The sequence below is a fragment of the Desmodus rotundus genome, chromosome 6, assembly GCF_022682495.2.
Source record: "Desmodus rotundus isolate HL8 chromosome 6, HLdesRot8A.1, whole genome shotgun sequence".
Lineage (NCBI taxonomy): Eukaryota > Metazoa > Chordata > Mammalia > Chiroptera > Phyllostomidae > Desmodus > Desmodus rotundus.
Genome location: NC_071392.1, coordinates 41,043,982 through 41,070,793, shown reverse-complemented (window position 1 = coordinate 41,070,793; position 26,812 = coordinate 41,043,982). Strand labels below are relative to the sequence as shown.

General features: G+C 35.4%; 1 protein-coding gene across 1 annotated transcript in view; it reads right to left on the bottom strand.

Moving 5' to 3' along the window:
• Window positions 1–12,327: 12,327 nt before the first annotated feature.
• Window positions 12,328–26,812, bottom strand: part of SEMA3C (semaphorin 3C) — a 171,936-nt gene continuing 157,451 nt past the window's right edge. Inside the window, exons 16-18 of the mRNA XM_053926661.1 lie at window positions 21,607–21,674; window positions 19,704–19,834; window positions 12,328–16,188 (exon numbers count right to left, since the gene is read on the bottom strand). Coding sequence (XP_053782636.1) covers window positions 15,775–16,188; window positions 19,704–19,834; window positions 21,607–21,674 — 613 coding nt within the window. The 3' untranslated portion in view covers window positions 12,328–15,774. The remainder of the gene's footprint in view (window positions 16,189–19,703; window positions 19,835–21,606; window positions 21,675–26,812) is intronic.

Below are 26,812 nucleotides of genomic sequence, written 5' to 3'. Positions count from 1 at the left end.
TCACCTGTTAGTTTCCTTCTAGTTTTAATTCTTTATTATTCTAGTATAATACTTTATTACTAAACTTTATTATTTCATCTTAATAATGAAAGTATTATATTCATAATTTTGTTATTAATGAAATAATTTCACTTGTCATTTTTGTTGTTGTTGGTTCTGGTCGGAGCTGATTTGCTCTTTGGTCCACAAAAACTCTAAGGAAGAAGCCAGCAATGAAGATTTGGGAGAAACTCCTGAGCTCCGGCCCTCAATGGGAAAAAGTAAAGGTCTTCAGTTCTAAGATTTCTCCTTCAAGACTGCTAAGCATCCCGTGATTAATTGAAAGTTATGTGTATTTCCTTAATGATTCCTCATTTTATACCAGTTCATCACTTACGCATTTTCACGAGGTCCTTAGCCCAACAATGTCTGGTGTTTTTTAGAGCCCAGAATTGAAATGCTGTACTATATGTTATTCAGTATCCTGTCCATTTCTGTTATGGTCTTATTAGTGTAGTAGTTAGAAAGTATAATGTACTCTACTATCATAGTGAGACTTCATATTGATGCTGTGGTGTGTGAGGGAGATGAAAGGAAGGGACGTGTCTACGTGTTGCCTCCCTCGGAACTCTACTGTTCACCTTTCCTCTAACTTAAATCACAACGTTTGTCTTAGAAATACCACTATTTCACAACATTAGTCTTAGAAATACAGGAATTTCCTCAGAATGTCCATTATTTAGGAAATATTGTCTTAAAAGTCACAGATGATTATCATAAAGATCTATTCTGTAAGTTCTCTTATTTCTTTTAAATATTTTATTTATTTATAGAGAGAAGGGAGGGCAGGAGAAAGAGAGGGAAAGAAACATTGATGTGTGAGGGAAACATCCATTGGTTGTCTCTCCCATGCCCCCAACTGGGGACCTGGCCTGAAACCGAGGCATGTTCCCTGACCAGGAATTGAATCAGTGAACTTTTGGTTTGCAGAATGATGCCCAACACACTGAGCCACACCAGTCAGGGCTCCTTATTTTTTTAATTAAGAATTTATAAATGTACTGTCCTTTTTTCCCCCCCTCGAAACGATTTTAATGGAGTTAATTTTTATGGTCCCTCTCTTTTGCAGTTCATGCCTATTTAAAAAATAATAATTTACTATAGCTATAAATGACCAAAGACATTTAGAACGCTGACTTATGATCTAATGTCTGGGGAGCAAATTCAAAATTACCCATGAAACAAAGATAATTGCAATAGAAGATTTCACAGCGACACAAAGTTCTACAGAAAATTATAGAGTCAATATGCATTCTCCTTTGTAATTTTCCTTGAGTTATGTTTTCCTCCCTTGTAGCTTCAACAACCTCTTTGTGGAGAGTCACAGGGGTTCCTACTGCCAATTCTCAACACAATCCTGTGAGTCTCTTCCTAGATGAGTATTTGGTGACTTTCTATTGAAAGACATGATAGTAATATTTATACCATGAGAATAAGCCGATGTTACACATCGGGGCTCTCTCTTTTTCCTTCGGTGTAGCCAGTTGTTAAAACTTTGACCAGGGCACCACTGGTCTTAACCCTATCCTAGTTCAGGTTGAGTGTTGGTAAAAATAATTGTAACTTTTTCCTGCCAGTGTTTTTAAAGTAAGCACACACAAAATCATATTAATTTATATAAAAAGTATACAAAATTAAGTTCCTTAGACAAAAGTTCTTCATATATTACTACAAAAGAAACAAGTAAGACAAAAGTTCTTCATATATTACTACAAAAGAAACAAGTAATTGTATGCAAGGAAATAGTGTATATTTTTCAAGTCTGCTTTAACTGTCCCAACTGAAGACTGTTTCAAATTGTTGACAAAGAAAAGGAACACTGGTTTTACAGTGAAGAGTGGGAAGAAAAGGAAAATAAATAAATTCTCTGTTTTCTTCTTCCCAATTGTACATTCATCCTCTCATACGTCAATTATAAACATGAACTAGCTCTTGTCATTCACAGTATGGTTGGCAGACCATCAACTGGGCATCTCCTAGGTGCTTGTTAAAAATCCAGAACCTCCAGACTAATCCTACACCCATTCAATAAAATCTACCTTTTAACAGTGTTCAGAAGTGATTAATATACACACCGAAACTTGAGAAGCACTGGAATTGAGGAGATGGAAGCGTGGAAGAGGTAGGAAAAGGAAAGAGCTTGGGAGGCGGGGCAGATAATGTGGGGTTAGTACAGAGGTGCGTCCGTTCAGTTTCAGGCCATGTGCTGGCTTCCCTGAAAGGAGAGGCACGAAAGAGGACAAACTTGGGATGTTTTTAATAACTTTTCTTCAGAAGACTTTTCTATTCCCTACCCCCGTGGTTGTTTGTCTCACTCCCAACACCTGTTTAAAACGACAGTGATGCTGACAAGATAATTGTCAATTACTGCTGAGAAAATTGGAGAAAGTTGTCATTGTGACCCTGAGGGTGAAGCTTTTCATTTTTTTCACCATGTAGAAAACGCAGAGTAAGGAAAAGCACATTCGCCTGTCATTTTGGCACCATTTTACAAGGAGGCCATGTGTAGCTGAGCAAAGCCAAATGAGACTGACCAAAAAAATCTGGTCTAGTTAGACAGTGCCGTTGAACAGCAGCCAGGCAACAAATTGGAATCCCAGAAATTCAAGCTCTTATTCATTTGATGCTGACAGCCAAGAAGAATAACTTTCTGGTCATATGTGCACTTTTGTGCATTTATAACCATGTTTCTAAGTCAGTTACGTGTATGAAAAAAGCACTGCATTGAGAAATGGAAGACCCGTCTCAGTTACAAAATGTGTGACTTCTTATGGGTCTCGGTTTTATCGTCTGCGAAATGGTTGTGTAGCTGTTATTGGGAATACCTGGTCTTTCCACTGGTCCTGAGGCTCTTCACCCCAGAGTAATCTGATCTGTAAGAGCCATCCTTCTCGAAAAACTTGAGCCCTTGCTCCAGCTGTTTCAATGTGTCCTGACAATCTGTCCCTTTTGTCTTTTGGGCTCTTAAGCCCTACATTTGTTGCGTTTGTCAGGAGGATTTTTTGGAAGCAGATTGTGCACAGACATTGTCAGTAATTCTACACATGAGTAGTATTTTAACCTAATCCTAAGTATTGACATTTCCTGTGATAAAAGCAATGTCCTGAGATATTACAATTGTTGGTAAAATTGATACAGCTGATAATTATTAGAAATTCTGATATGATGAAATCATATTGTCTGCAGAGGCAAACATTTATAAACAGGAAGACAAAGCTGCAGTTCCTCTTTTATTGATATTACTCAATTATTTCCTACTAAAAGTTATCACCAACATTACAGATTGCTGGAGTTTCATAGAGCACCTGTGGGGACTCATAATTTAATAGGACATCACAGTTTAAATTATTCCAAGTACTAACTCTCTTATTAATGTTAGATTTCTTAATGTTATTAGGCTTTGGTTTCATCATCTATGAAAAAGTAAATAATAGTACATAGTTCCTAGGTTTGAAAATGAGAATTAAACTAGATAATGCATATAAGTGACAATGCCGCGCAATTGGCAAGCACCCCAGTAATGTTAGCTGCATTGTTATTTTTATTGTTATTACTTTTTAATAAAATCCTACAGGACAAGATTGGCAATATTTCAAACCATTCAATAATTATTCAATTAACCCAACCCAAGATATCTAGGGCCTTCTATGTTTTGATGTGCCTAGTCTAGGTGTACTCACTGCCTTATTGAGAGAAAAGTATTCAATATTCTCCCACCAGTTTAAACTTAGTGACTCCTAATGGTACCTTCTCACTTCAAATTTCTCTGAGAAGCAGCCAGGGCATTCATCAGTCAATCAAAGTAAGTGTCTCTCATCTCTCCCTTCTTAAATATATCCTTCTCAAAAACAAAGAGCAGACCCCATTTATTTCATTATTCACTCCATTTTCTTGTGCATACATAACTTATCATTGCTCTTCCCAAACTTGTACTCTCAGAATCCATCAGTAGATTCCTTTTGCGTATTCATTATGTTCCCACCTCTATACCTATGGAAATGTTCTTCTTCCTCCACTTTAGCCTCTGTGAATTCCATGCTTCACAGTCCATTCCCAGACCCCCCTGCAGCATGCAACGTTCCTTCATTATCGCAGTGAGGCCTCCACTCTCCCAACTCGTACTCCTTGGTCCTTGGGAGGTATAGGACAAAAAGTAAATGTGTTTTTCAATCCCAGTCTAGCAACTTGCTAGCTGTGGAAACCCTCAGCTTGTTTTTCCGTACATAAAATGTGTATAACAATGCATACCAAATAGGTATTGCTGTGGAAATTAGATGAACTAATGAACAGGACTTACATAGCTAACTGAACACTAGTAGAAAAAAGTAGATGCTTTAATATATTCTCTTGTTGTCCTTGTAATATAGAATAAACTATCTGACAATATTGTGTCATCTTTTATTAACAAATATTTTGTATTTGTCTTGGCTTTCCCTTGGAGGATAAAATGGTGTTATTTAGTTCTTCTATGGAGCTGAAGGGTAAATTTTTAATTGTTTGTTGGTAAGTTTTAGTGAGTGTTCTACTTACCATAATAAAGCCTATGGACTATTGAACCAATAACTGTTCATGTTCTGAAATCTGTATTACAGTATTAATGGTTCTTTATTCATTAGATATGGGAGTTTGAAAGGATTTGCCATATACTATCAAAAAGAGAAAGACCCACATGTTTATTAGGCATATATTATACGGTCAGCAATATCTTAGATGGTAGTCATAAAAAGTGATTGAAATAGTAAGCTCACACTATAGCTGGCAAGAGACAAAAATAACAGATTAAATACAATAAAGAGAGTGAACGCCACAATATGGTATGGACAAGCAAAAAGGAATAAACCAACTGAGGGAAGTAGAAGAAATCCTAATAAAGTTGTGTTTTTTTCCTAAATGAAAGTATTTCAAAGAAGCCTGCAAAAAAGTTTTCATTATTTCTCCTGACAAAATAAAAAAAGAAAAACAAGCAGCGACAATCTTGAAGCTGTTAAAGCACTCTCCATGCTGTTCTCTGATAATTCCTTCCTTCCTTCCTTCCTTCCTTCCTTCCTTCCTTCCTTCCTTCCTTCCTTCCTTCCTTCCTTCCTTCCTTCCTTCCATCGACAAATGTATTTCATCATAAAGCTTAGCATGGGACAGAACTTAGCATGAATCCAAGCAGCAGGGATGGGTAGGTGACCCCCCCCCCCTCAGAGCCTCATATGGTGAAGAAGAAAAGGAAGGTGACCAATGAACAAAGAGCCACCTGTCCTCAGACATGGCAAAGCGCAGAGTGGCATAGGGGTAGAGCTGCTGCCTGAGAAACAGGCTTCTGGCATAGCCAATGATCACAGTGCCCCACACTCTTCCAATTCTGGCCCCTGATCCAGCTACATCCACCATGGTAGCTTTGACACCAGTAAACTTAGCCACTGTGTCAGTGTCCCCGGAGCCAACACTGGTCTGGAACGCCCGTCTGGACACCGGGAGGCTGGTGGTTTGGGTGGTGGTCGTGGTACAGACGTGCAGGATAATGCTCTTTAAGAAGTGAAGATGTGAATCAGTGGTTTGTCCACTTTTTTCTTCCTCAAATTCATGTTTCATAAATATTTTTATCCACAGTACCCATAATTATTCTGTTTCTGAGAAGCTACCTGGATTTACCTGCACATTCAAAGCTTCGATGCCGGCTAAAGGGAGTCAGTCCAGTGACCCTCTCTCTAGAAACACTTAGTTCCCCTTTTCACATGGCAGAGCAAAGCAGTAATCTGGGGGAGAGTCTGTTGTGGGGAGTGTGGTAGCCCTGGAATCACTGCTTCCATGTGGGCCCCAGCCCCTAATTAAAGATTTGAGTTTCTACATAAACTGCATTGTAATTTCACCTTTCTGAAAAGGGATGTTTCTCCATACACTCCATTCTCTAAGCTGTCCTGGGTCACTTGACAGGTTTTCTAAGTGCAAGATGAAAGTACATCCCTTCTAGTAAATTAAATCAGGATTAAGTAACAAGGCCATTAAGGCAGCTGGTCTTTGCAAATAGTTGGCCTATTAAACATGTCGCGTTGTGTTTTCAGTACCATCATTTGTTGTGGACTCTCATCCAGGAAGGCTGTTTGCACCCGAAGTTATTTACAGCCACTGCCGTGTGACCCCAGCCTATCCTAAAGCACCCACACGACATTGTCTTTAACAGCTCTTGGGTTTTTACCCATGGCTGCCTTGGTTCTCAGTATTGAAACTGAAGCCACTTGCTCCTCTGAATGTTACCGTTCTGACAGTTTCTGCACGTGCCAGCTCAGGCCTCTCTTCAAGCTGCTGCTCTCCCTTCTGGTGCGCACAGCCCCAGCAATTCTCCTGCAGTTTCAGGGAGTGAGGATTCTCCCCTATTACCCCTTTCATCCAGTTCAAACGTACACCCCAGGAGGGATCTTTCACCAGTTGATTATACCTTCACTGAATGGAAGTCAATACTAAAAACGACCACAGTTAGTCATGCTTTTAAAAATATGTCTTGGACCCCTAGTTGACCTTTCTGTTTTCTTTGTTTGCATTCTTGCTCTCAGAGGTCCTCTGAAACACAGCCAGGAATATCATGTATTGAATGTAACTCACTCAGATGACATCATTGGCCTCCAATGGCTTTTGCAACCCTGAGAATCAAACCTAAATTTCTCACCCTGGTCATCAGGACCCAAGTGCCTGCATTGGATTCTCTGCCTTTTGGATCCCGTCTCATACTTGTCTTCTTTCTCCTCCCTCACTTAGGTCCAGCCACACAGATTTTCTTTTCTTTCCCTCTAGCCTGCCAGAGCTGTCTTCACCCTAGGACCTTGCACTGCATTCTCTGTCTTCCCTGAAAGCACTTTCCCCTTGATATTTGCATGATTGCCTTACTTTAAATTTCTCCACAGCATGTACCTCAACCTAACCTATTATGTGATAATTTACTTGTTTCTTTCTTGTTTTCCCCTCCATAAAGGAGGCTTTGCAACAACAAGGAAATTGCTTTTGTTCCCTGCTATAACCTCAATACTTAAACTAAGGCCAGGCACATAGTAAGTGCTCAGTAAATATATGGTACTAAATTAATAAATGGCATTTCCAGCAGCAAAGGCATAGTAATAAAATAACCAATATTAGCTGATATTCATTTTACATCAGGTAAGTTTTAAGCATTTCACATGAACTACTTCAATCCTGATAGCCCCATGAGATTGATATTATCACAATGATCTTGGGCCTGATAAGCTATTGTAGATAGCAGTGATTGAGGAAGTAAAATCTAGGTATTCTGACTCCATGGCCTGAAATAGATGTTACCTAGTGTCCTACAAATCAGATTACAAAGGCTGCTGTATATTTTTTGAATATTTTATAGTGGATATTTCTTAGGGAAATTCTCAGTAATTAAATATGGAAGATGTTTACAATTTGGAGCTAAACTCTTTGTATTTCATGCTTTGGGGCCTTTGGAAAGTTATGTAACGCAGGGCATGTCTCTAAATGCATCAGACTCTCAGTTTGTCCTTTTCAAAAGAGATTTATACCAGCTACTTCATAAGATCCTGGGAAGAAAGCAAATATGTATAGCGTGAATGTTTATACAGCAATGTTCACTGAAAATGATGAATAAATGCTTATTTTTATGAGGGGGGTACTCGTGGTAGTTCTAATGGCACTATGTCACTGTTGATGCTATGGTGCACCCGGCACAGCCATGACTGTCATGCCTGGAGGGCTGGCTGCCACCGCACTGACAGGAGGCTTCTGTGTGGGGATATCAAGGAGCCTCATGAGAAAGGTCAAGTTTGTAACACTTGGTGACAACATCCAGGATGAATTAATCTAAGATCCAGGAGAGCCGGCATCTCACAGTAACTCCAGTGTTACCAAGTGAAAGGAAAAGAATTCAATTTGGTGAAAGAAAGACCCTGCTATTGATTTGGAAAATAAAGTTCGGGGTTTGCCCTGTCCAGGGGGTTCAGTTGGTGGAGCATAGTCCCATGGACCAGAAGAGGTTGCAGGTAAGATCCCCAGTCCAGGTGCATACGGGAGGCAACTGATCAATGTTTCTCCCAAACCGATCTCTCTCTCTCTCTCTCTCAATTCAATAAAAACATATCCTTGGGTGAGGATTGAAAAAAAAGTTTAGGGTTAAAAATGAAGACCCACAAAGTGCCTAACATTCCAATGTCATCAGATTGTCTGTTCGCCAATGGTAGGAAGATACAGCAATTGGAGCAATAATAAAGATAAACTTACTGGAACTTCTGAATGAAGCAGAAGGGTGTTATAATAGCATGTAATATAAGTATAAGTAGAACAAATAATATCTTAATCATGTGGCAGAAATTTATAATATTTTATATGTAAATATACCAACCCTTACAACTCTATGGGGTGAATAACATCGTTATCCTCATTTTTCAGATGAGGCACACAATAGGTGCTGAGAGGTTAGGTAACTTTCCTAAGGCCACTCAGTAAGCATGTGGCTTCTGGGAGTCTATTTGAGTCTACAAATAATTTTCCTGGAAAAACCATGGAGGGGGCTCCATTGAGCCAGAGAACACACCACAGACAGGATTGGAAATATTGGTACAAATGCTGAGAAGAATGATGGCTTCCAAACATTTTTAAAAAATAAAATTGTAAGAGAACAAAAACAAATGGTCAGCTGATAAATTAAAATACATTTTGACAATAAGGATGTGACACGTGAAGAATGAAAAGGTATTTAAATATTTCAATAGCAGCACTGTAATGAAATTCCTCCCGTTCTCATCCAATTGTGCAAGCACAGTTGCTCATGCCTATTAGAAATAGCACTTTGTTGAACCGTGTTTCATTCTCTCGAGTAAGATTCATCTGCAGGTAATTTAATTAATGGAAGAGAAAGAAGCTTCATCTATCTCATTATATGAATTTTCATTTAAGAGTTTACCTTTTATGTTTAATGATTTTCAAAAATTGGTATGTACTTATGGCTTTTAGCCAAATTTTGGTAATTTGTAATTTTAATTTAATCTACAAGAAAAATTTAATACTTAGAGTCTGATGGTTATGGGATATTTTAAATGGAAATTAAGTGAATATGCATGTTTTTTGTTGCAGAATTGTATGAAGAGTAATCAATGCCTTTAAAATATAAAACTTATAATAAACTTTTGTGAGCAAGTAGAATAGAAATACAAATCAGAGAAATAGGAATACTATAACATTTCTGAATGTTAGATAAGAGCTTTTCTTTTATTGATTAAAAATATAGTAGTGGGTACCAAATTTATATATTTTTATTCCATTATTGTCATTTTATAAAGCAACAATAATACAATATATTGTGGTATCTATAACAATACAATATAAAAACCAAGAGGATAAAGGGTGAGGAAAAGAATTTCAATTATACAGTTGTAATATTCTTCTGATGTTTTAAAAATAGTATAAATTTTGAAGGTAGACCATGACAATGTAAAGATAAAAAGTGTAATAATAACTACAGAAATCATCAACAATAGCACAAAAATATAGCTAAATGGTAATACACAAGAAAAATGGGATAGAAAAAAAATACATTTACCCATCAAAAGGCAGAAAAGAAACAGGATAAAAACATGAAATACCCCCTTTTGCCTTTGTGTATCCATTTTTACATGTTCCTTGTTGACCCTGTCTCCTCTTTCCCCCATTACCTCCTCCTCCCTCCCCTCTGGTCACTGTCAGTTTGTTCTTAATTTCCATGTCTCTGGTGATACTTTGCCTGCTTGTTTGTTATGCTGATTAGGTTCCACTTATAGGTGAGGTAGGTGGGGATGGGTGGGGCGGGGGTGGGAATGGTGAGGGGAAATGGATACAACTGTACTTGAACAATAAAAAAAAAAAATCACCTGGTGTCCTTACATCTGCAGATCCTTTAGTTCAAAGACCTCAAATGTCTGTGGCAAAAGCTTGGAAACATGCATTTTTAAAAGAAAATTATTATTCTCACTGAACTGTTGTCTTCATTGTATTATGAGAAATGGTTTCCAAAATGCACACTTTTGTTAAATTTTTAATCTGTAATTTAGACCCCTCTGAAATAAATATGTATTAAGAAACATGAAAAAAACCATGAAATTACAAAATGAAAGAGCTACCCTGAATTATATGGATAATTACTTCAACTGTAAATGGCTTATCAAATAAAAGGCATATATTTTCAGTCTAGATTAAAAAACAAAAAGAATCCAACTATATTTTAAAATGATATACTTAAAATGTAACAAATATATAATTTGAGTAAAAAATGAGCATACTATGGTGTGGCCCTATCTTGCACTAAGTAGATTTAGAGAAAAATAATACCCCCAAAATTTAAATGTTGAGAAGACCAAGTTCTTTAAGAACAATTACAGTACTAAGTGTGTGTACCTTTAAAACTTCTATAAGCATGAGAGAAAACTTGGCATAAATAAGTAAATAAATACATGCAAGGCATAGCTTGAGATTTTAACAACTTTCAGGATTTGATAAAATGGACCAAAAAAGTGACAGTAAAAATATAATTTGAAAAACATTATCAACAAATAAGTTGACACTTATTGAATGTTACACCTAACAAATACATATTTATTAGACTAGAGTACAGAATTGGTACTAAGTCATGTCTTAATAAATACTGAAGGCCTGAAGTCTTTCACTTTATGCCGACTGACCGCCACGGTATTTAATTAGAAATGAACAGATATCTGATAATATATCTGAAAATATCTTTAAGTATTTGGAAGTTTATCATCATACGTCTACATAAACCATGGGTCAAAAAATAAATAAATAAAGCAATATGTTTTAAATGTCGTAATTTCTGTCATACTGAAAGTTAAATATTTGGCAACTAATTAAACACAGAATAGAGTATTTAGACGTCAACTTTAGAAATGCGTCAGGGGCTACATAGCTTTGGAAAATTCTCCCAGGGAGGCCCTGAGCACCAAAGGTCGAAAGGCACTGCTCAAGCCCAGGGGACATTCAGTGAATAATCCACGCCATTGGACACGGGTGCAAGTAAGGGTGGATTGTGGGGGAAGGTTGGTGAGCGCACAGGGGTTTTGTGCCCTATTTTTCTACCTTACTTGTGTATTTGTGTATTGAGAAGTTTCAGTTCCTGCAGGGGCCAAGCATGCATGTGCAGACACTTCCCAGTAGTTCAGGTAGGAGCAGCCCTCAGCTGGTCTTGCACAAAAACCTCTATTCCATTAAAGTGTTTGGATGTAGTGAAAAGCTCATCTTTTCTAAAAGGACGTTGCATCAGCGACAAGGACTACTCCAACACCTGTGAACTGATGGCAACATTAAATAGAAAAGTGATGTCACCATAGATGTCAAAATAGACAAGTGACATCACGTATCAGTTGAACTATTTTGATGCAATCTGAGGTAAAAGAGGGACAACTGCTGAAACACTTGGCAGAAATAATTTTTCTCTCCAGATGGGAAAACAATAGCATCCACATCGAACTTTTACTATGTTTCAGGCACTAAGAATTCCACATGTATTAGCTTATTTAATTCTCATAATTTCATGTGATATATATATATATATATATATATTTCCATTAAGGAAAGCAACAATTTATCAAGACAAATGCAATGTTCCCTGAAGCTCAAATAGGAATTTGAAGCAGAAATTGACATGTATTTTTAAATAATTGAAATCAAATATAGCTATTTTGTAGATTAGTGTGTGCATAACCCGTGGACATGACAAACATATGTACGTGTATGTAAAAACGTCATTAGGGCTTCACTGATTTTCTAGGCTGGTGTGGCTCTGGTAGCACTTCCTCAGTTTTTTGTTTCCCGTGCCTGCTTTTCACATCCACGAGTCAAGTTGATTCTCAACGTGCGTCCACGATTTACAACTGCCAAACCAACTCCGAAGATACTTCGAAGGCCCAACTTCTCAGTTTGACGGGCATGCTCTATTCTGTTTGCAGCTCTGCTCAGAAGCAGAGAAGGGATGATTATAACCCCCTCCACCACACACACACATGCATGCACAAACCCAAGTCAGTAGAAGAAAAAAATAAAACAAGAAGATATAACTGTTTTTTCCTATATGGAATTGCAGACATAAAATTTTGAAAGGTCCTAAGAAAATAAGAAATTCCTTTTATCTCTTTGTACCCTTTATGGGCCAAAGATCATACACGTTTAACAAAAAATATCCAGAGAAACAATGGGAATAATTCATTTTAATAATAATTCTATCACATATCCATTTTTTCCATGCAGAAATTATGATGTTTTTGACTTCATAAAGTGTTTGGATGACATTTTTATATAAATAATTCAGAAGAAAGGAAAACACTTAAGAAGTAGAATTCACCCTGCTTTTGTTCTTGGGGGTTGGGAGGTAATCTAACATAGAATAAACAGTTTTAATGTGTTTGCTATAATGTCATTCTTTAGTAGCGTTTTATGTAAGTAACACTCAAGCATGGCAACATAATAGCCCTGAGAAATACACAATTCAAACTGAGTGGAAAGTATTATTTTATGAGGTGAACAGACAAACACATTAGGCAGTAAAGTGAAGATGGCATTTTTCTTTTCTTATCTCAGAGCTTTTTTTATTTCCAATTCTCAATACCTGTGCACTATGAAAAGAACCTTGTGATGAAACCATAAAAACTGAAATATAGGCCCAAGGCCTCTTAGGAAAAACAATTTATTGGCCATAAAATTCACCAAATAGCACACACATGGAATTTGATGCAATTGGTTTTGATTTTTTCAGAGGGGATTGCGTTCTTATAGAAAAAGGTATTGGATAAAAAGATGGTAGGATAAATTAAGAAAAATAGTAGAAATTATTTTCCACAACAGTCTTCCACAGTTTTGTCATCACAGAATTCCACAAAATTCTCAATGCCTCTTGTTAAGTAAACATTTTTACTTAGTTAGTCTGCTTATTTCCTTGTCTAGACTAAAGATTTTTACAGGCTTAACTCTGCTTCCAAACCAAGCTTCAGTCTCTCTTGACTTCAGATAGAAGGGTATATACAGGAAACTGTCACCTTTTTCTTAAAACATTTTTTACTTAGGTAGGAAGTATAAATCTCCAGAAATGCATTGAAATTAATAGAATGAATATTTTGAAATTATTTTAAATTAAGGTTAAACAGATATAATCAAGGGAGACACTGAGGAAAAAATTGTGGAAATTAGGGAGTAGCACAGAATCACGAGATTGAAAGATTTGTTGGGGTAACTTAATTTTTATTGTTTCCTCTTTCTCCGCTTCCACTATTACAGACTGCAAACCCAGAAATAGAAGAAATCTCAAAATCTAAGTTTTGACAGGCAAATGCTTTATTCAATATCCAATTAAATATTAATGTACTAACTACATTTAGCTTATTTTCTTACACGGAGTGAACATTCACTGTAATGACAGTTTCATCATGCTAACATCTATTCACAAACCTACACTTAGAAAAAAAGTGCTTTTCTAGGAAATGTTATGTACAAGACAAATGGAAAACACATCAAGCCTTTGAATTGTCAAACTACACGAAATGAAACCCACCAACCACCAACGTTCAGTATACTTAAACAAGAGTTTTAAGAAAGAACATTTTCTTTACATTTGGCAGTTCTGTTCAAGAAGTATCTCTACAATTTTAAAAGTAATAATAGTCTATGCAATTTAATAGTGTTCAAAGTAAAAAGTATTAAACAGCACGAACAATATTACCAAACCAAACACCCTTATCACCCATCGGTCTGGGTGTACAGGAAGCAAGGGGTCCTGTGCAGGTTCCCCTATCCTCTGGCTCTGAAACAATTGTACTTTCAACTAACTCTGTACCTACAGCAGCTTGACTAAATATAGAAGACGGTTTTGGCTTTGCACACATTTCTATTTGTGTACATAGAGGAGAAATAAACAAGTTTATTTAGACCCTCGAGGCAGGCAAATTATTTGTATAATAAATTGTTTTAGAGATTACTTCAGAATCATGTACACTTGCAACAATAGCTTTTAATTAATAGCTCTTCTTTAAAAGTGAATAATATTTTTGCTGAGCTTAACTGCTATTTTTGCCCATTGAGGCCTTCTTTTATAATGTCATAATTTACTACCACTTAAGATAATTCATAGATTCTGATTACTGGTTACATTCATTTTGACAATGGCTTTTAGTTCTTGAAGGTTTGTATTGCAGTGCTTAAAAAGAATTCCACAGGTGACCTATTTACCTTGATTACCTTCTTCATGGATAGTTAACTACAAATAAAAAATTTTGTGATAAATTTTGATTAGGTATATCATGTGATTGCTGTTTGTACCTGGAAACATAAAAAATATCTTAAATGGTAAATGAAATAAAAGAGAAAAATTCGTGACTTTAAAAGAAATATGAAAGTAGGAAGATATGTTCATATTATTTCACCTTGTTATTTGGAGTAAAAAAACTCAATATTAAATTATTCTAATAATATAATTCAAACATACAACTAGAAGATAATTATTTTATTCATCACAAAACTTCCCACATTTGTATTTACATACTAATGAACATAATACACAAACATCCTTTTAAAAGAAAGTATGTCTTTTTTTTCAGACCAGATTTTTTTCATTTCTCCACAAAACGAACCCCTCCTCAGAGCACACAAGAGACCATAAAAAATAGGCTGGCGACTTACTAATCCAGATGACATCTGAGATTGGTAAACAACAAAAAAACTGTGAGTTAATCATGAAATTAATTATTAAAGTTAAAAACTAGTCACATTTTCATAAACTTTTGTTAATAAAATTGAATTTTCTACTTTGTTTTTCTTGTTATTCCACTGTGATGGTTTCCCGCTCATGTACATGAAGGGCGATCTTTGAAAACTTTTTCTTCTTATATTGTTTAGTTTGTTGCAAAGACTCAAATACTAGCACAAACTCAATAATTGATTAAACAGTATTAGATGATAGTCTCTGAGTCTAGAGTAACTTCAATGACTTCCAAAGAAAGTGCTTTTGTTTGGAAGATGAAAACACAGGAATATAAATTTAAATGCTTCACTGACTTAACTCCGATTGAAGACATTTATCGTGAGAGTCATTCATTTTATCTTCCTGATACAGGGGAACAAAGGTCAATGACAGGTCTCCACAACTGACAACTTTTACAAAATTAAAAGTAACCAATAATATATTTAACTCAAAGCATATAAACTCATCGTTTTCTCCTTATGAACCTCCTTTTTCAAAATATAACTTAGATGTTCTCTTCCTTGTATTTTTTTCTATTCCACGTACTTTGACAGCTACTGTCACATGCATTTATACAACTTCAACCACCTAAAAGTTGTAAACTTGGTATTGTTTTCATATATTAAATCAGTGACAACTAGAAATCCTTAAAAGAAAGGAAGATTACAGGTTTATGGCCCTCGTTCAATTAAGGGATGTAAAAATTCTAGTTTTATAACCACCATATTGATTTGAAGAAAAGGTAAATAAAGACATAAATAAAATCTAGGTTAATTTAAATATTCATATGCACCATGAGGACCATGACATGTCTAGGGCTAGTCAGTATCATACAAGAAAATGCATGCTCATTTCAGTTCCTGTGACATTCACTTTCGGAGTGTGTGTAATCACCTTTCTCAGGAATTTCCCACGGGTAAGAACAAGATTGTTCAAAATTTGATCACTGAAGACAGACGGATCATTGACGACTACGGGAAGCATCAGTCCCATGTAAGAGAACATTAGTACTCTGGCAACTGATTCCTCCTGTTTCTACTTTTCCGGCTATTGATGAGAGCCTTTAACTTGCCATAGTCCCCTCTCATCTTTTGAGATTCTTCTCCATGTTGATGTTGCTGCCGAGTGTCTTTGCAATACTGGTTAATCATCTGCATTTCTGAGTTGCTGAAAGCCCCCATGATGTCCTTTGGGTGGAAGGGCAAAGCCCTCACAGAGCTGGCCCAGGTCCACGGTGACCATTTTTCTGTTACAACAGCTACCATTTCGGAATCTAAAACTTTAAAGTTGATCTTGGCTATGGTCTGCTTGAAGCTATTCTCTGTTGCAATGCAGTGGTACAATCCTTGGTCAGAATCCTGAATGGAACGGATGAGGAGTCCTTGCGAAGTGACTATGATGCGTTCATTCAGCTTGACCTAAAAGAGAGACATCAAAGTTCTCAAAATCCAACTCTGTATCTTCTAAAAATGTGACCAGCATATACACAATACTGTTGACTTTCACAAATTTGCTGAAGTATGAAATAATAACTAACTTCCTCCCTAGCGGACACAGATTTTAGGTGAGTCTCCTTGCCTTCTTTTGTACAGGAGATCTTGTCTCATTAAATGAGAGAAGTGTACTGACTCATTAAAGAGAGGGTGAAGCCATCGCCCATATTGCCAGAAATAGCTTGTGCATTCCTTTTGGATACAAGTGGTTTCTCCACAGATAAGCCCAGAATTTTGGATGTTTCAGGAATGCGATTCATAGTCAACACATGTAGCAAAAGAAATTCACATATTATTTAAAATATCTATTTCATCCTGGAGTTCTCAACTTTTACTATAACAAAAATACTTATTAGTAAAAAACAATTACATGATTGGATTTTACCTTTTTTAGTGAATGAATAAATATTCTCCTAACTAAAAATTATATAAGTAGTTTTGAACATTATAAAGGGGTTTTCCCAATTATCTCACACTAAAGAATCACTAAAAATAAGCTGGAATGCCATTGTCTTGTAAGGCTTCTAAGTGGTTTTAGTTTTCTAGGAAAAATAGTAGAAAGCTATAGAGTTAATACACAATTATGTTATAATCTTATACTGAAAAAAAGCTATCATTTGCTACATATCAGATAAATGCTAGAAATGCCATCCTCCTTACATTTCCAGCTACAGTATTGTCAATGAACAGATTAAAAACCTAGGTGTTAAAAATTTTCTTAACCTATATACTCAAAAATATACTTCCACTGAAGAAAAAATAAATTTGACCCAAAATAATATAAAGGAATGCATGTGAAATGTTTTTTAATAGTACATTTCTGTGTAAATGTTTATTTTATTACTAATGGAATCCAAATCAAGGAAAGGTTCTTGTAGACAAAAAAGTTACCCACACACAACAGAACAAAAAGAAAAGTATAGTATTGAAGTACAGACAATAGAACAGAACTAAAAAAGAGCAGGAAGTAAAGACTAAATTACATAAAGGAAAATTTTGATGTTAATTTAATTTTGAAAGTTTAAATGTACATTAGAAATAGTTTAAGTGATGTAGAAATACTTTCAGAAATGAAAGAAGAGAAAGCCTTTCTTTTTTGTGCAAAATTGGAGAAAATTTTGGAGGTCAAGTTGATAATATTCCATATAACATGTATATAAGAAAGATTTGTTGCAAAATTTTTTTGAATTTGTTTAGAAGATATACTCTTACAAGTATGCAGATATTTATTTGCATAATGTTTTTGATAGGAGTAAAAACAAGAAAAACCCTAACCAAATGATACAATGGAATACTATGCAACCAAGAAAAATGGGGTGGCTCCACATAGGCTGATATTAAACTGTGTGGAGGGGCATGTAGAAAAATTATGGAGAATGTTTGGAGAAATATATAATAATTTAATATATCATTTTGGTAGCCTTATACTCTGAGACATGGGAAAAAGCATTAAAGTGAAGGGGAGGAGGGCTTTTATTTTTTACTTTATGCTATTCTGCAAAACTATTTGTATTTTCCCCACTACTTTTTATCATTTGTCTTATGTTTTTAAAGAAAATTCAATGTTTATATATCATTAATATGAAAAAGTGTATATTTGCCTAAAATAAGAAATAATTAGTATAAAATAATTCAAATATTAATAGTACATTCAACTACAGTAAGAATAAGGAGTGGACTTGTGTTCTGCCTAAATTCAGCACACAATAGATTTTTATAATTATATTAGAGTTATTTTTTCATAATCTTAAAGTACATCATTCTTATATTTTTGATTAAAAATAATCAAGAGAGTAATATTTAAGTCACCACATTCTTGAGCATTCTGAAATAGAACGTTAGAATTATCACAAGAGTTAATTCATAACATTCCATTTTGAATTCCATTTATTAATTTCTATAGCTATATATGTATTCAAGGCTATATATATTAATTTAATTTTAAATAATAAAAATTGCATTCATTTGTATATTATTCTACTGAACTTTCTGCTGCATAAAAGGTAAACATTTTATTCTTGTTAGATAATTACTGTTTGAATTTTAGATTTCTTATTAACATACATACATGCAGGCTTTCCCAGGAAGGATGGTACATATCCATCCTCTATGATAATCATCAGCACATATTATAACTTCTACCCCAGTTACTTTGTAAAAGTTATTATTATAATCCACATCCTTTCAAAATAATTCAAAATTAATTAGACTGTAGAAATCTCAAGACTTCTTTATGACAGATATTGTAGCAAAGAAAATGGATATCAAATAAACAATTTTTTATTAATAGATTTTTTAAAAGTTTTTTTGGTATCATTGATACATTGATTCAGTTTTGGAGCAAGAAGGGGCCCTGAAGTCTATCTAGCTCATCTTTTCTCCAGATACATAAGTCCCTTCTTTTGTCAATGGTCATCAGCCTAGGTCTTAACATCCAGTGACTGAGTGCACACAATTTCCTAAACAGATCTTCGACGTCTCGGATAGGCAGGTCTGAGAGTTAGTATTTTCTCCTGTGGAACCAACATCTCTTTTACAACTCTGATGCAGCATCTACGTTCTATATAGCCTGGGATGTATCCATTCTACACAGGCCTGATTCATGTAATGCACGGTACCAACACTGCCCACCCAGAACACACATAAACGCAGAAGCCTCCGTTTTCCCCTTTGCTGCGTCAGCCTTTACGGTGCACTACTAACAGCTCAGACTACTCTAAGACTTTGTATATACATATATTTTCCAGGCCCACATGACATCAATATTATGAAATTCATCATTCATTATTTAGAATATTTCACTCTATGCCCCTTTATGATGTTTTCCTCTAAAACAGCTTTTTTCAATCAGTGAAGGGTTAATGTAAGTGTTCTTTCATAACTCCAGTTTTTTTTCCAAAATCACTAAATAAAGGCAATAGTGCCATAGACAATAAGTCCATGTATTATTTAGACAACACCTGGGAGTTATGAATAATAAAGCAGTGAGAACAAATTACCACACACCAGAGGAATGCTTTTTACCATAAAGGTTATAGTTTCGGGTAATTTCTTGCGGAGGAAAATTGAACTTTTTTTAAAAGCCCCTTTCATCTTGTGAATCACACAAAGGTACAGTTGTGTGAGAACTTGGATTCTGGGTTTGCACACATCTTGTTTCTTTTACAAATGCTTCCTCCCATCAGTTCCCGCCCCCGTCTGTGTGCCCAAGCTCTTGTTTCAATCACGGTGTTACAGAGGTGAGCAGGCGGAGAGGGTTTCCAATTAATCCATCAACCCTGCAGACAAAGCGTTTTACAGAAGGTGGCACTTGTCGTCCCAAAGACGTAAAAAGATGTTCACATGCTTTTCCTTTTTCCTTTGATCTGAACCTCACTGAGGGGTAGTGTTTTAATGCTCTTTCCGAAGCCTGAGTGATTGCTGCGTGCTGCGTTACTCACCTCTTTCCTCCTGTCTTTGTCTTTCTGTAACAACCACTTGACAGATGCCTGTGGAGACTTGGGGGCGCACTCAAGGAAAGTGGTGTTGTTCTTTACTCCATACTGAACAATTTCAGCTGCATTTCTATATGCTAGAAACCAAAAAATGGAGAGAAATAATGAAATTTACAGCATATTCGCCTTTTGGAATATCTTTTTCTCCATCAATTTTGACAGCCCCTGAAAGGCAGTCTCAATCGTTTAATAAGCAGACTGTTACACATGGTTTACCTGTTTTGTTTAGTCTAAAGAGAAGGAGAGAAAGACATAAGGAAATCAATATTTATTCAAGAATTACTCTACACCAAATAGTAGAGGTGTAATAGTAACAGGAACACACTTAATATCACTTTGAACATTTAATCATTGCAACATCCTTGTGACTTAGCTTCTCTCGGCTTTTCATAGGTGAGCAAGCTGAGTCTGTAAGTTATGAGGAAAACATATCCTATTAAGGAGTTAGTAAGCACCAGGCAATACTGAAGCCAGGTTCATCTCACTGCTAAACTCCATACTCAGTGCAGTGTAGGTAAAATTCAGAAATATCAGACAAAGGCAGACAGCAAGGTGTGGCCACAGTGGGATGCAGTGGTTGAGAATACAGGCTTGGGACTGAGAGGTGCCTGACGTAAAATCCTGACTTCACCGCTACTAGCTGTGTAGCCTCAGACAAATTACTTGATCTCTCTGCGTCTCATTTTGACTTGGCTCTAAAACATAGATTATAATAATTTCATACAGGTTCTCTACTGAAATTCTTAAATTAGGAAAAAGCATTTAGTCTAATCATGTGGTAGCTTAGACATGGACAGAACACTCATTTATAAAGCAAGAATAGAAATATTATAGACTCTACTTGAGAACTGTTTCTTGAACATGAAGTGAGATAACCCATAAAAAAACATTTTGCTCAGGTTCCAACACAAAATCAACATTAGCGTTTGTTCATTACCTCCACTGCCAATACTCCTACTGCTGTGCTACCAAGACTATTAATGAGAATGGACACTAGATTTATAAAATACTCAGTAAGTAGAGAAAAGGTAAACTGACTGTATTCCTAAGTTAGATTTATGGAACAATTAAGCAAAACGTGTCTTAATTTTCTCCTTCTAGTTGGTGTGGTTAGTAACAAGAAAGTCATTCTTGACTAAAATAACACCCAGACTCAAAAAGATTAGCAATAGAGGTCTCGGTGTTAATTGTTAACAACAGCACATCTGTAGCACCCTGGAGAACCAAGAGGAAGTTCTGCCTGGAGATACTTCTGCTGCCTGGGTTGATGTGGGGGGAATGAGGTGGGGAGAGGGGATAAGTGGGGAAAGTATGACAACATGATACCTCCATGTCGGGATGGGAAGAACAGGATTAGATTAATTGTAAGCCACAAGGCAAGATTGTCAAAAGTATATGGAATGATTATAAATTGGTTAAAATCCAGGCACTGTACGACCCCGATGTGCGGAGCAGGATTATTCACAATAACCAACAGGTGGAAGCAACCCAAATGTCCAGTGATGGATGAATGGGTTAAAACATGATTTGTACATACAATGGAATATTTCTCTGCCATAAACAGGAAAGAAATTCTGACATGCTACAACATGAATGAACTCTGGGCAAGACATTATGCTGAGTGAAATAAGCCAGTTACAAAATAATGAATATTATGTTTTTCACAATTCTTAGTAAACATACAAATAGCATTTAATATGTAATTACCACATATGAATACCAAGAATTTTTACAGCAGATTTTTCTTTAAAATGAAACACTGGAATCTATTGCAAAGTTTCCCTAACTGAAATGCGATGTGGAGCAGGGCTACTCTTTATCAGGTTTGACCACAGCTCACTTTTACTACCTTTTAGATTAAATCCTCTGCATTGAGTCAATGGATTGCCATGTCTCACATCTTGTCTTCGGCTCCTCCTGTTAAGTGCAGAAATACATGAGATACTTAGCATTGACATTGCCAGTTATACCACATTTAAAAGTGAGCAATTTTCACTTTAAAATCTTGTGATTGCCTAAGCTTTCATAAAGAAAAGAGGTCTGATTATCTGGTATTTCTTGTTTGATGCTTTAATTGTAATTTGGCTACTTAACCTTGCTTTTAATCTAAACTAATTCAGTCTCTCCCCATCTACTACTTGTGAAACAATGGCTATTAACTTCCTATTATGTGCATTTCCTGGGTAAATGCTAGATTCCACATTAATAGTATAATTTTTAACATATACACATTCATTCAAAGTTTCCTATGATCACCTTAAAATTATAAAGTCACTACCATCTTCCTTCTTATAATTTTTTCTTAATTAAGCTTATTTTTCTTTTAAAAGTTAATACTTTCTAACAATCTCCAGAAATATTAAAATATTTCAAAAATAAATTGTACAGAGATAGAACATGCATATTTAATATTGTATAAAGTTAAGTAAAATTGTTCATTTACTAGAATAAGCATTTTCTTTCAACTTGTTATTTTGAAAATTATCAAGTCCACGGAAAAGTGGGTACATGAGTACAATGAGTACTGGTATGTCTAAACTCATGGATGGTTGTAATTTGCTATATTGACTTAGTCTCCTCTCATATGCTAGTATATGTTATGCATGCACTATGAATACACATGTAAATGAAAATCTTTTCAAAATAACTTGCATACATGATGATGTTTTACTCCTTATATGCTTTAGCATGTATCTTCTAAGAACAAGTAACTTTCCTACACATCATTTTCACACTAAAGATATTCATATTTATTCCATAACATCATTTTTAAATTATTATTTATTTATTTTATTGTTCAAGTACAGTTGTCTCCACTTTCCTCCACCCCTCCCACATGCCCCACCCACCCCACCTTGCACCCTCGATCTTACACCCACTTGGTTTTGTCCTTGGGTCCATGACATCATATAATACACATTTTATATTAAAATTTACCTAGTTGTCCTCAAAATATCTCTTATAAATTTTTAAATTTTATTCAAACACCATTAAGTTTCACTCATTGCATTTAGTTGTCATGTATGACTAGCTTAAGCATTTCAAAAATGTAGTTACATTCCTTGTAAGTTGGTCATTATTTAAATAAAAGTTTTAAATTATTTGCAAACTATTTAATTTCCTGAGTCTTAGTATTAGCTACATATATTAGTTTCAACTGTATTACACAGTTCAACAAATCAAAGTAGAGTAACCGACATTCTCTTAGGAACGATTTGTGGATATGAACATTGCTATAAGAGAGTAGGAAGGGAACTCTCTTTAAATATTAGGACTACAGGTATAAATTGACCATTTACTATCAGTGCTGAGAAGTATATATGAAGGAGCATATAACCTAAGTGGGTGAGTTGTTAAGTCTCTCATAAGACTTTTATCCTTGAAGATAAGTTAAAATACTCAGTAAGAAGAACAGAAACATTAAAATCACACTGGGATTATTAAATTTACAAAACAAAACTAATCTGAAAGTCATTGATAATGAAAAAATTCACTTTAAGATTAGAGCAAGTTGTTAATAGTTTATATACTCAGTGGGTTATACAATTCTATCTATGGAAATACAGGTATAAAATTTTGTGTCATTTAACTAGGCTTTTCCCCCAAAAGTGACATGATCCTTATTCAATTTTATATTTCTATACAACCACACAAAAAACAAACTAGTAGAAGTCACTCTTGTCTCAGAACAGATGATTATTGCTGAACTCTAGAATAGCTTGTGTATCAGACTTGTACTGCATTGCATTTGCTATATGAGGTCTGTCTGGAAGAAGTCTGGCTATTGTTAATATGAAGAGAATGGTTTACATGACATGGATGTAACCTGGCAGCCAAGGAGAGTGGAATGGACTGGAATGTGCCTGCATGAGCAATGATGACTTCACTGTACTAGTCAGTGGGAGCGGTAGACACTGTTGAATGATCATGCATACTGTGTGGCTGTGCATTCAAAATGACTGAGCAAGTAGGGAAACGAATCTACCGCAAATTTTGCGTTAAGCTTGAACATTCCTCCACAGAAACTATCTGGATGATTCAGAAGGCCATAGCCATGGGCAACTGGTGATTGGCAGCTTCATCATGACAACATGCCCACTCATACATCACATCTCATGCAGAGATTTTTTGTGAAACATCAAATCACCCAGGTGACTCAGTCCCCCTACAGTGCAGACTTGGCATCCTGTAACTTCTGGCTTTTCCCCAAACTAGAATCACCTTTGAAAGGGAAGAGATTTCAGACCATTGATGAGATTTCAGGACAAAAAGACAGGGATGCTGACGGTGACTGGGAGAACTGTGTGAGTTACCAAGGTGCCTACTTTGAAGGGGGCTGAGGTATCGTCGTCTTATATCCTGTATCTTCTTCAATAAATGTCTCTATTTTTTATATTATATGGCTGGATAACTTCTGGACAGACCTCATCTATTTAAGTCACAGCATTATTTACTATCAGCCAGCTAAGTGCGTGTATATTATATGAGCACTGTGTGAGAGTTCTTATGGCTGAATGGACCATTTTCAGCCATCAAGACAAGCAATGCCACTCACAATGGTTAAATTTATTTTTCTGTGATCAGCCCTATGTTATGGTTTACTCATGTATATGAACCCACAAGCTCGGTAATCTACATTTACAATATCACATAGCCTTCAAACATTAAAATACAAAAAGAAAAAAAAACATTATTATGACTTGGTTTAAATGATGAGATCAGCAAGGCTGTCATCTGAGCCTTTTGTATGTATAGATTCCCTGTAAGGCATTCATACAGCATCACAAAAGCGTGCTGGTAGGCAGAATACTACAGTATTATATTGCATGCGGGACTTGTCTCAAGCTGCCAATGTTTCCTTCATTATAGTCTATTCCTTTGGCTAAACAATGAAATCATTTTCTTTTTGTATAGAAATCAGATATTTACTTGAAGACTGAACTGATTATCCTGTCTTAAAATATAATTTCTAACCATATATCTAAATCCAGAATAAATAACATTTGAGTCTAAATTGCAATAGTTGATACAAATGCCAAAATATTTAAGATACTTGTGGATGAAGAGGAAAATGCTTACATTGTATACTAATAACTTCTTTAAAAAAGAGAAACTACTGAGCCAATAATATATAACCACTCTATTGTCAAAGTATGGACTCCATTGATTTCCAAGTAAAACTATTCCTCTTTTTTCCATATAAAGGATATGTTTTTATTTCATATGAATTCCTCTACGTGCTATTGTTCCAGATAGGCAGTACAACTGGAATAAAACCAGGCAAGTTAACACAACTAATGAAAATACGTGTGGAAAATTCTCCAGATGAACACCTTTTATCATTACTATTTAAACTCTAAAGAAAATAAACACTAAACATGGGGGAACCCAGTAATTAGTTAATTCATTCAGCAAACATACTTTGCTTTCACTAAGACTGGAAATAATTTGGATAATTTAAATAGTATAGATATTTTTAAAGAAGCTTCCCATATGCGAGCCAAAGATGAGTATGGATGGGCAGACCAAGGAACACCATGTGTATTATATTTTTGGCTCTTTGTCATATAATTAGAAAATTCCTAGAGATCGCCACAATAGCTCTTTAAATGGCTACAACTTTCTAACCCATGACACACATACATTTTTTGTTTGTACTGTTTTACTGAGGTATAAGTTTCAGGTGGACAACATAATTTTTCAATATATGTATATGTTAAAAAGTGATCAACCAAGATAAGCCTAGTTAGCATTTGTCACCACACATAGTTGCGATTTTTTTCTTGTGATGATGAATTTTAAGATTTATTCTGTTAGCAATGTTCAAATATGCAATTCAGTATTGCATCCTAGGCTCACCATGCCGTGCATTTCTTAACTATGGTCACCAAGCTGTGCATTTTGTCCTCATCAGTTAATCATCTGCTAACTGGATATTTGTACCTTTTGACCCACTTCACCCAGTTCTCCCAACCTCCAACCCTCACCTCTGGCAACCATCAATCTATTAGCTATATCTTCGAGCTTGGTTTGTTGTTACTGTTTTTAAAATTGCACATATGAGTGAGATAATACGCTATTTGTCTTACTCTGTCTGACTTACTTCACTTACCATAATGCCCTCAAGGTCCATCTTTATTTTCACAAATGTCAAGATTTCACTCTTTCTTATGGCTGAGTAGTATTCCATTGTGTATATATTTTAATATACAAAATCAACACTGCAAAAATGCTGCAATAAACATTAGGGTGCATATATCTTTTTGAATTCGTGTTTTTGTTTTATTTGATAAAATACCCAGAAGTGGAATTGCTGATCAGTCGTTCTCTTTTTTTGAGAACACTCTGTACTGTTCTCCATGGAGGATGCACCAATTTACACTCTCACCAACAGTGCACGAAGACTCCCTTTCTTTCCACATCCTTGCTAACATTTGCTATTTCTTATCTTTTTGATAATAGCAATTTTACCAGGTGTTATCTCATTGTGGTTTTGATCTGCATTTCCCTGATGATTAGTGATTGAGGTTGAGCATCTTTTCAAACGTGCTTGTTGGCACCTGTATGTCTTCCTTAGAAAAATGTCTATTTGGATCTTCTGCTCATTATTTAATTGAATTGCACATAGTCTTTTCTTTTTCTTTTTTTTTTTTTTTTGCCATTGACTTGTGTGAGATTTTTATGTATTTGGACATTAATCCCTTGTCCAATATATGATTTGCAAATATTTTCTCCCATTCAGTAGGTTGCCATTTAACCTTGTTGATGATTTTTCTTTTTTCTTTTTTTTTTCTGTGAAGAAGCTTTATAGTTTGATGTAAAACTAATTGCTTATTTTTGCTTTTGTTGATTTGTTTTGAAGTAAGATGCAAAAAAACCCCCTCATTTCCAAGACTAATATCTTATTGTTCTATGTTTTCTTCTAAGAGCTTTATAGTTTCAGGCCTTGCATTCAAATATTTAATCTATTTTGAGTTAATTTTTGTGTTTGTGTGGTCCAATAGATAGTGGTCCAGATTTATTTATTGTTTTTTTTTTGTATGTGGCTGTCCAAT